Source organism: Micromesistius poutassou, assembly GCF_964030765.1.
Source record: "Micromesistius poutassou genome assembly, contig: SCAFFOLD_5171, whole genome shotgun sequence".
In the NCBI taxonomy this organism is placed as follows: domain Eukaryota; kingdom Metazoa; phylum Chordata; class Actinopteri; order Gadiformes; family Gadidae; genus Micromesistius; species Micromesistius poutassou.
In genome coordinates this window covers 4,143-15,376 of record NW_028179580.1, presented here as the reverse complement: position 1 = coordinate 15,376, position 11,234 = coordinate 4,143, and the positions used below count along the sequence as shown (strand labels likewise).

The window sequence follows — 11,234 nt, the reverse complement described above, 5'->3', positions numbered from 1 at the left end:
GTGTGTGTATATGTGTGTGTGTGTGTGTGTGTGTGTGTGTGTGTGTGAGTGTGTTTGGTGGGTGTGTGTGCAGGCGCAGTAACGATCGGAGAGAGTGCGATCAAGAAGCAGAGCTCCAGATCCATGCTGTACGTGATGCTTGTGTGTAAAGCGGGTCCCAAGGCCTGCAACATGAGTGCAATTAGAGGCACTGCGTGACACTCTATTCATCAACTCATTACCAATGCATCTCAACAACACATCTCTCTGAAGCACCCGCTTCAGCACAAAAGGCAGTTTTTCAGATGATGATGCACTTGCGTTTGTTAGGTAAGCCAGTGAGCACTCAAGGGTTGGATTGTGAGGTGATACTAAACTAGATGGAGAGGTGCACGCTAGGATCCACTTGACCTCACATTTACTTTCCCCTAAACTCGAAAGCTTTCTAAAAGCCTGAACCTCAAGATGTGTTTATACCTCCCTCACCTGAGACTTGGTCCAACCAACCTCTGCATGCAAATGAAAAGATTGAGGTGATTCAACTCTGCTTGAAACGACGAAATCAAATCAGAAAGCCAGAGGCTGCTGCTCTATAATTACTAATAAATATTTACACGTGTATGTGTGTGTTTTGGTGTGAGTGTGAGCGTGTGCGTGCAATACTGTACGTACAAACATCTATATGTGACCCTGTGTTCTTATGTGAGCACACTTGGATGCATAAAGATTAGTCTATAATTACTAATAACCCCAGATAAAAAAACATGTTTGAGATATGTATGTTTGCCGGGAAGGTTTCTATTGTATATTTACACGTGTAATGTATTGTGTGTGTTCCGGTGTGAGTGTGTGTGTGCATGCGCAACAGCAACCATGCCCCTCTGATGTGACCACGCCCCTCTTACGTGACCACGCCCCTCTGACGTGACCACTCCCCTCTGATGTGACCACACCCCTCTGACCTGACCACGCCCCTCTGATGTGACCACGCCCCTCTGACGTGACCACGCCCCTCTGACGTGACCACTCCCCTCTGATGTGACCACACCCCTATGACATAACCACGCCCCTCTGACCTGACCACGCCCCTCTGATGTGACCACTCCCCTCTGACGTGACCACGCCCCTCTGACGTGACCACTCCCCTCTGATGTGACCACACCCCTATGACATAACCACGCCCCTCTATCCTGACCACGCCCCTCTGATGTGACAACTCTCCTCTGATGTAACCACACCCCTCTGGCCTGACCACTCCCCTCTGATGTGACCACGCCCCTCTGACGTGACCACGCCCCTCTGGCCTGACCACGCCCCTCTCCCTTGTGTCCAGCTGAACTACGCGGAGTCCAGGCTGACCCAGCTGGAGGGCTGCCACTGTGAGCGGATGTGCAGCGCCAACGGCCTCCTCTACCGGGACAAGGAGCTGTGGCTGGAGCCCGACAACTGCCGCAACTGTGCCTGCAAGGTGGGCGTCGCCCCTCGGCCCTCCTCTACACCAATCCCTCGCAAGCTAGCTAACCCCGCCCCTTCCCTCCTCTACACCAATCCCTCGCGAGCTAGCTAACCCCGCCCCCTTCCCTCCTCTACACCAATCCCTCGCAAGCTAGCTAACCCCGCCCCCCCTCTCTTTCTCTCTCTCTCTCTCTCTCGCTCCCTAAAACCATGGAAACAAATCGATTGCTATCCAAATGATTCTCAGTTATTGTTTATTCGTAAGGTACAGTTACAAAGAAACATTGCAAGTTGCAGAAGCAGTGTCCGATGTTTTGTACGTTTGGCGCGGCTGTAGCCGAAGCTAATTTCCAACACAACTCCCTTCTCATACCCACACATTGACAGCACAAACAATCGTCAGAGTATGTTTACATTCAGGGCATTTAGCTGGCACTTTTATCCAAAGCGACTTACAATAAGTGCATTTGTCAGAAGAGTCAGAGTCACATGTTACACTCCCCCCTCCGATACGGTATCGGGAAGACGACCGGTGACACGATTCAACAGGAAGACCTTGGCGTTGGCCCCTCCAGGCGTCCAACCCAGAGCGTCCCTTTGTGACAAACCGTGCAATTATGCCTTTGCTTAATGTGTCATGTTTAGAGTGTTGAATCAGGCCAGGCTGGGTCCGCGGGGGAGGCTGCTGGGCGAGGGGACGAGGGGGCGAGGGGACGAGGGGGCGAGGGGGCGAGGGGACGAGGGGGCGAGGGGGCGAGGGGACGAGGGGGCGGTGGGACCTCACTGCATCACACCGGCCTCATTTCCCCCCCCCCGTGCTATATACCGATCGCCCGCTCCACGTGATGAGTCATGGAACGATGTGTGGTGGAGAGGGACGCACATGTACACGTACACACGTACACATGCACATGTACACACGTACACACACACGTACACACACAGTACACACACATGTAGATACATACACACACACACACACACACACACACAGACACACACACACGTAGATACACACACACACACAGACAGACAGACACGGCTAGTAGAGAGGGAGAGAGAGAGAGAGAGAGAGAGAGAGAGAGAGAGAGAGAGAGAGGTGTACAGGGAGATCACAGGTGTAACTGAGACTCAGCCCCCGCTCTCCCTCCACCTGCCATCGGCGGTGCAGCGGTGGTTTGAGCAGCCTCCTCACGTCGCTGTCTGACGCGCACTTCGTGTCCGGCTGATGGATGGCATTACATCGCCGTGTTCCTGGGAACGCTGAGCCCGCCGCAGAGGACGGCGGCGGACTGCGTGCGGGTGTGGCCGCTGTCTGTCCCGCCACACGTATAGACGTCAGGACACACACATTCTCCCTCTCTCTTTCTCCATCCCTCCCTCTCTCTCTCTTCCTCTGTCTCTTTCATCCTCTTTCGCTTTCTCCCTCTTTCTTCCTCTATTTCTCTCTCGCTCTCTCTCTCGCCCCTCTCTCTCACACTCGCTCTCTCTTCCTCTGTCTCTTTCATCCTCGCTTTCTTCTCTCTCTCACTTTCATCTTCGCTTTCTTCTTCCTCTATTTCTCTCTCTCTCTCTCTCTCTCCCTCCCCTCCCTATAGTTATTTGCCTCTTTCTCTCTCTCTTCCCTATAGTTCTTTGCCTCTCTCTCTCTCTCTCTCTCTCTCTCTCTCTCTCTCTCTCTCTTCCCTATAGTTCTTTGCCTCTCTCTCTCTTCCCTATAGTTCTTTGCCTCTCTCTCTCCTCCCTATAGTTCTTTGCCTCTCTCTCTCTCTCTCTCTCTCTCTCTCTCTCTCTCTCTCTCTCTCCCACCCCTCCCTATAGTTCTTTGCCTCTCTCTCTCCTCCCTATAGTTCTTTGCCTCTCTCTATCTCTCTCTCCTCCCTATAGTTCTTTGCCTCTCTCTCTCTCTCCTCCCTATAGTTCTTTGCCTCTCTTGCTCTCTCTCTCTGCTCCCTATAGTTCTTTGCCTCTCTCTCTCTCTCCTCCCTATAGTTCTTCTCTCTCTCAGGTCCTCACTGAGTGCTGGTGGTAATCCTCTAAGGTCTCCTCCTCTCTCCCACAGAACGGTGTGGTGGAGTGCCGCCGGGTCTTCTGTCCGCCGGCCAACTGCTCCAAGGACTCTCTGGCCGTGCACGTCAACGGCACCTGCTGCAAGAAGTGTCGACGTGAGTAGGGGCCCCGGTCCCCGGCGCGCAGGGGCCCGGTCGGACCCCAACGTGTCAGGGCTCCTGAAGTGCCCTGGATGGGGAGGGATCCTAGAGAGAGAGAGAGAGAGAGAGAGAGAGAGAGAGGGGGGGGGGGGGGGGGTAATGCATGGAGGAGGAGGAGGAGTCAGGAGACTTGCTCCTCGCTCTGTGTCTCCTGGCTCACAGCGTGGCGGGGGGCTGGTGGTCGGTGGGGGGGCTGGTGGCAGGTGGGGGGAGGGTGGGGGTGTGGTTACTGTTCCACAGAGGCATGAGCCTTGCTTACCAGCTTAACTGGAATACCACGATCCCACTGGGATAGACTGTGTCTGTGAATAATTTCAACCCCTCCTCCTCCTCTATCTCCTCCTCCTCCTCCTCCTCCTCTCTCTCAACACCCTCTAGCCTTCCCCCCCCGCCTCTGTGAACATCTGAGGTCTGGCTCAGAGGAAACGGCAGAGCTCCAGAAATGCGGCGTTGCTGCTGCTGCTTCTTCCCAGTCCCGCACCCCAGAGAGAGCAGAGCAGGCAGGCCGCGCTCCGTCTCATAGGCGCCGCGCCGTGCTATTTCTGCCCCATAACCAGAGGAATCTGCAGAGGGCCGTCTTCTGTTGTATTCTTAATGGGCTGCTACAGGCCCTCTCCCTCTCTCCCTTTCTCTCTCCCGTCTCCCTCGCTATCACGTCGAAAACGCGTGGATGTGCTTTCACTCTCTCAGCCTCTTTCTCTTGCTCTCGCTCTCTCTCTCCCTCCCCCATCTCTCTCGCTCGCTTTCTCCCTCTCTCTTCCTCTCTCCCCATCTCGCTCTCGCTCTCTCCCCATCTCGCTCTCTCGCTCTCTCTCTCTCCCCATCACTCTCTCGCTTTCTCTCTCTCCATTCTTCGTGCAGACCCAAGCTACCCCAACTATTGTTTTGAGCCTTTCTCAATTCCCAATGCTGTTTAGAAAAACCTCCCAGGGGAACATAATGTGTTGCGCCAGAGATCCATTCCTGCTGTCTCCTCGCCTTGTTTCTGTGCTCTTCTTGTTACACCGTTGTGATTGCTTTATTATTTTAACTGCTGTTATTCTTTTTCTATTAAGTCTTTCTATGTATCTTGCTCCCCTACAGCTAAATGCAGCTACATGGGCCACAGCTTCTCAGAAGGACAACGCTTCCTCTCCAAGAGCTGCAGGGAGTGCAAGGTACCTTCTGGACCACGCTGCAGAGAGACACTCTGTGTTAACCGGGCTGAGGTTCTGGCTCTTCTGACCCACTCTCTCTCTTGCACTCGCTCTTGTTCTCTCTCCCTCTCCCTGTCCGTCTCCCTATCTTTCTCTCGTTCTATCTCTCTCTCACTGCCGCCCTCTCCCTGTCTCTGTCTTTGTCTTTGTCTCGTTCTCGCTCTTGCTCTCGCTCTTGCTCTCGCTCTCTCTCGTTCTATCTCTCTCTCGCTCTCGCATTCTCGCTCTCTCGCTCGCTCTCTCTCTCCATTCTTAAATTGATCTATAATGCATCGGTCTAGTAGTCTGCATGGTTATTCCGTTGGCCAGTGGTTATTAGTCTTAGCCCAATCATCTCTCTCTCTCTCTCTCTCTCTCTCTCTCTCTCTCTCTCTCTCTCTCTCTCTCTCTCTCTCTCTCTCTTTTTCTCTCTCTCTCTCTCTCTCTCTCTCTCTCTCTCTCTCTCTCTCTCTTTTTCTCTCTCTCTCTCTCTCTCTCTCTCTCTGTGTCTCTCCCTCCTGGGGAGGCTTAATCACTGTGCAGACTATAATGAAAGGCTTTATCCCCACCCGGCTCAGAACAGAGGTAGCGTCCCCTTTAGAAAGACACCATTCATCTACAGAAGGTGTGTTTACGTGGCGGGGAAGAGAGTGTTGCACGCCAGTAATTGTTTACAATGAAATCTCTTTCTTTGCAATTAGCCTTCTGAGACCTTTATACCATTATTTTTATGATTTTCTGAAACCTTTGATTTAAACAGTTGCAGACTTCCCCTTACAAAGTACGCCTGTAGGGCTTGTAAATTGGCTATTTGTTATTGGGTGCGATTTCCCATCTGCTCTGTGTATTATGGGATGGCAACAAGAGAGAGAGAGAGAGAGAGAGCGAGAGAGAGCGGGAGCCACGCATATTAATCATAGTTTGTTTCGTGTGGCGGTTTGTCTGCAGAAGCTGGTGACAGTCTGGTGTGTGTATAGTAGGTCTTCACTAAGCAATGGCATTCACGTCCTTCGTCATCCACAATAGGACTTGACGATCCAATTTTGTGTGTGTGTGTGTGTGTGTGTGTGTGTGTGTGTGTGTGTGTGTGTGTGTGTGTGTGTGTGTGTGTGTGTGTGTGTGTGTGTGTGTGTGTGTGTGTGTGTGTGCGCCCCCGCATGGCGATTTGTTACGACTGATTTTGGTATCCGACGCACTTGCAGCCCAGCATGCACATTGGGTCATTAACAACTCTAGACCTATCATGGCTTTGAATTTTATGAGACAAATTTTCCTGCTGATGCGATCATTATAACCAAATGTGACTTGTGAAATGTGAAGCTTTTGTTGAGCGTTAATCCTTAACAAGCACTGTTGAGGAATGCAGCAACACAATGCACACTGTTGACGGTTCAACTTATGTTTAACACCAGTGAGATGTAGTTCACCTGCGTTCGGCTCTATTGTCGGGCCACACGGGAGGCCCAGAGCCGCCGAGGTGTGTAGGAGAGGGGAAAACAGAGCCACAATGATGTCAAATTAAAGAGCAGTTGAGGAGCTTGTGTTTACTTGTGTGTAGCGAGCTCCCCGCGTCGCACCGAGCCAGTGCAGTGTGTGTAGCACTCCTGGCAACTCTGACAGCTTCTCAATACGGGGCAGGCACTCACAATGGGGAACAGACTGCCAGGCTTTCAATTAATATAAATATATAATATAAATTAAGTCTGTCTGTCTGTCTGTCGTTCTCTCTCTCTCTCTCTGTCTCTCTCTCTCTCTCTCTCTCTCTCTCTCTCTCTCTCTCTGTATCTCTCTCTCACTCTCTCACTCTCTCCCTCTCTCTCTCTCTCCCCCTGCGTAATGCGCCATTGCGTCGGCCTGTATCGCTGACTGTCTCGCTCTCTCGGTTTGCGATGCTGGAGGTAGAATAAGAATTGCAGGTGGCTGCGAGCGCAGTGGATCATTAGAGGTGAGCAGTGTTATCGCTGTGTTGTTTACTGCTCAGAACGTGGGCCAGTGCCAAGGTGTGTGTGTGTGTGTGTGTGTGTGTGTGTGTGTGTGTGTGTGTGTGTGTGTGTGTGTGTGTGGTGGAACAGACTCAACAGAGAGACACGGGACACTGTGGCCGTTCCCATCGGGAGAGGCTCAGAGTAGAGTGGTGTGCGCGCTGACTGACTGAACGGACAGACCGACAGCGGATTGATGAGGACAGCCTTGAAGCAGACGTTTCAAGGAGACGGAGGACATGGATGGGAGCGGCCCAGAACGCTCGCACAGAAGGCTGTGGTCTGTGGTACGGACCGCAGCCACGGCTATTAGCTCTGGAGGGCTCTGGGGAGGAGGAGCCATCTGTGTTTGCTGTTGTCTGTACTCCGGTAATATTCGGTCATGGGACTTTTGCCCGCGGCCATTTTTGTAGTTGTCTTGTCGCTGCGGCTGAAACTAGCAGCAGGGCCTAACAGTGCCGGGTGTGTAGTCGTAAATAGAGACACTGAGGAGGTCTGTCAACTCGAAGACTTTGATTCATCTGTTTGGACAAGTCTGCCGCACATCCAACACCTGGTTGCTTCCCTCATCTCATTTGACAGTGAAGGGTCAAACAAAACGTTGTTTAGCGGTCAATATTCACCACTCTGATGATGGTGGGCGTGTCGCTTATAGCAACCATTAAACGCAAACACCCTCTTGTATGTATTGCTTTGCCACGGATCAGGAGGTCGATCGGGGTTGGCTGGTCACCGGAAGGTTGCGAGGTGCGACGTCTCTGAGGTGTCCCTGAGCGAGACGCCTCACCCTGACTGCTCCTGACCAGCTGGCTGTCTCCTTGCATGGTCGACTCTGCCGTCGGTGTGTGAATGTGTGCATGAATGGGTGAATGTTAAGCAGTATTGTAAAGCGCATTGAGTGGCCACTGGTTAGAAAAGCGCTGTATGAATGCAGTCCATTTACCATTACCTCCGCCTTTCCAGAACGGTCTGATGGTGAAGGTGGCCGAGCCGTGTCCGGAGCTCAACTGCACGCGCACCGACCAGATCCTCCCCGACAACAGATGCTGCAACGTCTGCAAAGGTGGGTGCCTGTTTCCCTTCCGCTCCCGCTCCCCGTTAAAGGCCTCTCCTCCCTCGCTGACCTCAACGCATCGCGGCGCCAGGAGAAGCCAGCCGGGCCCGTCGTCATGGCGACGGGACCGGGCGCCCCCCCCCCCCCGGGCATGTGACCATGCCAGTAGTTCCTTTGTGTACAGCCGGTGTGCCCCTCATGTGTGGGGCTGGCTAGGCGCTCTCCGGAGCAGATTGTCCGTCTGTGTTAAAGCCACATCGTCTGCCGCGGCAAGCTGCCTCATCCTCCGGTGTCTTGGCACGGCTGCTGAGGGGTAAATAGCCACCGCTAATTAAGTAAATAGATTAAATAAACAATTTACAAGGCGGTGGGGCTCTGTTAGACGCCGGGCGAGAGACAGTGCCAGGGCGGGGTCGTCTGGGGGAGCGATGGACTTTTTGTCTCCCCGGCTCCCCAGAGGAGCAGGGAACGGAGAGGCACGCCTGTGGGAAGATTTAAACATGAAGTGTCCTCTCTCTCTCTCTCTCTCTCTCTCTCTCTCTCTCTCTCGCGCTCTCTCTCACTCTCTCGTTCTCCCCGCTAGCTCGCTCACACCCACGTTAGCGACGGCGGCGCTCTGTGTATTCCATTCATCCGTTGCTGCTCTCCTCCTCCACCCGTGACTCAAGGCTTCGTTTCCACTCTGAAGCCCTGCAGTGCCTCAACTCCACAGTGTCGCTGGCACTGCTAAATTGCTTATTATGCATTTGTTATTGAATCACGGCGAGGGGAAGACGCCTGGAGGGAGCCACACCACACGTGTGTGGATGTGTGTGTGTGTGTGTGTGTGCGTGTGAGTGTGTGTGTGTGTGTGTGTGTGTGTACGTATGTGTGTGCATGTTTCTCAGAGAGACTGTTTTGTGTGGGTCAGGAGGAATCAACATTAAGGACTTTAATCCACCAGGACACACGCACACACACGCAGACAGGCAGACAGGCAGACAGGCAGACAGACGCGCATTAAAATAGATATGTACATTCACTTCAGTAGGCTTTTTTAGGAAACTTGCGCTCCACTTAAATGTAATGTTATTTTTATCTATTTTTAAGAGTAAACAGTTTGAGGAACGCTGGATGGCTTTCACTAGTCTCAGCCTACGACAGCGTTTACAAGCACAAGTGCAGCATGTCACCAGCCCCAATAGGAAGGGCCTAAAGACTTCTGATATGTCCTGCATGGCGGGTTCACTCTAATTGTTTCCAAACAGTTTTAGCAGCGAAACCTGGTGGAGATTGTCCACAGTCTCTGGTTCAGCCGAGCGTTCAGAGACTGCCTGGTGGGTCTAATCCCAGGTGGATTGAGCTGGTTCCCGGAGATTGAAATCAGCTGTTCTGAAAGTGAAAACGCTGATAGTCGAGGGAAACGCTCGCTTTAGTCAGCGTTGTGGTTCAGGCTTCAACATATCCTAAACTGTCACTTGAAACAAGACCCTGAACTGACCTTCTACCTAACTCCTCTCTCTCTCTCTCTCTCTCTCTCTCTCTCTCTCTCTCTCTCTCTCTCTCTCTCTTCTCTCAGCCAGCCTGTTTAATTCTGTCCTCGTCTGCCTTCAACCTTGTTGTATTTCGACCCCCTTCCTTCCCCACACTCTGCCTGTCACTTTTTCTATTTTTACTTGTGTTTAAATTGTTGACTCCTATCAGTTTTGTCTGGATAATCACATATTTTTGGGAGCAGACGTGCACGGCCCTGTCTCTCTCTGTGCACGTCTCTCTCTGTGAGCTTCAGTCTTTATGGCTGAGCCAAATTTACCGCATTAATAAAGCCCCCAGTACCCAGCTCCTATACGGCCCCAGACAGTATGGCTGTGTGTTTTATCCCTTTGATTCTGATGCTTCTGCTGTTGTCACCTCTTCCAGCCTCGTATATTTACTCAGCCAGAGTTAAAAGCTTTGTAAATCCAACACTGACAGTCGATATATATATATATATATATATATATATATATATATATATATATATATATATATATACACATCTCTTATCCTGCCCTGTTTGTCCTTGTCGCCCAGGTTATGATTTCTGTGCGGAGGGCCTCGTCTGTGGGGAGAACTCCGAGTGCCGGAGCCGGAGCACCAGGGCTGAGTGTGAGTGCCGGAGCGGCTTCGCGTCCAGCCACGGCGACTCCACTTACTGCGAAGGTAAGTCCGCCGCCCGCCGCCCGCCATCCATCTCAAGGACGGCCGTCTCTTACCGTTGGCCTCCTACATTACCGCCGCGAGCTCAGCGCTACAAGCTCAGCGCTACGAGCTTGGCGCTACGAGCTCAGCGCTACGAGCTCAGCGCTACTTCTTCCCGAACAGGGGCTCATTATTCTCCAGCGGGGGGGAATGTGGATGATGGCTGTTTTTTAAATATGTTCCCCCCCCTCTGGGGGGACCTCTAATGAGCCGGCGTGGCACGGGGCGAGATGGGCTCCTCCTCGAGAAAGCGGCTTCTCGGAGTACCGGAGCCCAGGAAGACGACTGCGGCTGGAGCGCGGCGGCCATTTTACAACTGATTTACACTCGCCCCTCCCCCGCCTGCTGTCCTGCGAGTCGTTTATGGGAGGATGAACATCCACTCACTTGGCACGGATGAGCGTTGGAGGGGGCGGATGCCACCGGATGATTTGCTTACATAAAGCTCCGTAGCGGGGGGGGGGGGGGGGGGGCCGAGGTCCCGGCCCCGGGGCCCCTTTACTTAGAGAGACGGCTAATGGCCTTATTTGATTAGGGGCCTCGGCGGCCGGGCTCTTCGGATTCCGGAGGATTTGGCCCCCTGATTCTGCCCCCCGCCGACGCGGCCGTCTTTGGGCTGCAGGCCACGGCGCCGGCTCTGCTCGGCGCAGTGGTGAGCCAGGCCCACGCGGGCCGCCCCGCGCTCATCCTCTCTGTCCGCTGCGCTCTGTAAGGAGCTTTGGACCGTAGCTGCGCTCCGATAGGGCGGTGGGCCAGGACGCCGTGCCGCACCGGCCCCATCGTCCAATCAGATTGTCAGAGGGGCGGCGTGGTCGCCTGTTGTGACAGCCTGCGTTTCTTGAAATGACCTAAAACTTCTTCATCATAGAAGTTATTTTTAGGGAGGTAATTTCACTAAGAACTTTATCAGAGTTCACCTAGACTCCCCCTTACCCCCCCATCTCCCTCATATTCACTTATTATATGTTGTACGTCCTGGCACTTAAAAATAGTACTTAGCATTGTGTAGCATCTTATCCTAGCTATCTTTGTTGTATACGGGGAATGGGTTAAGCTAGCGATTGTGAGTGCTCTGCACTTGGTTCAATGAACATCCTTACTGTACCCACAGTGATATATTGTGATTGTGTGATATATTTAAGCAATAGATCACGACAGG

The 11,234-nt window shown here is 52.8% G+C and overlaps 1 protein-coding gene across 1 annotated transcript; it reads left to right on the top strand.

Annotated features, from left to right (window-relative positions):
• Positions 1-1,312: 1,312 nt before the first annotated feature.
• Positions 1,313-10,787, top strand: LOC311372690 (protein kinase C-binding protein NELL1-like; the record flags this gene model as incomplete). The annotated part of the gene is made up of 6 exons (XM_084489655.1): positions 1,313-1,447; positions 3,497-3,599; positions 4,728-4,801; positions 7,765-7,864; positions 9,908-10,036; positions 10,645-10,787. Coding segments are annotated over 6 exons (684 nt in total), but the record flags the coding sequence as incomplete, so codon positions are not given.
• Positions 10,788-11,234: the final 447 nt, after the last annotated feature.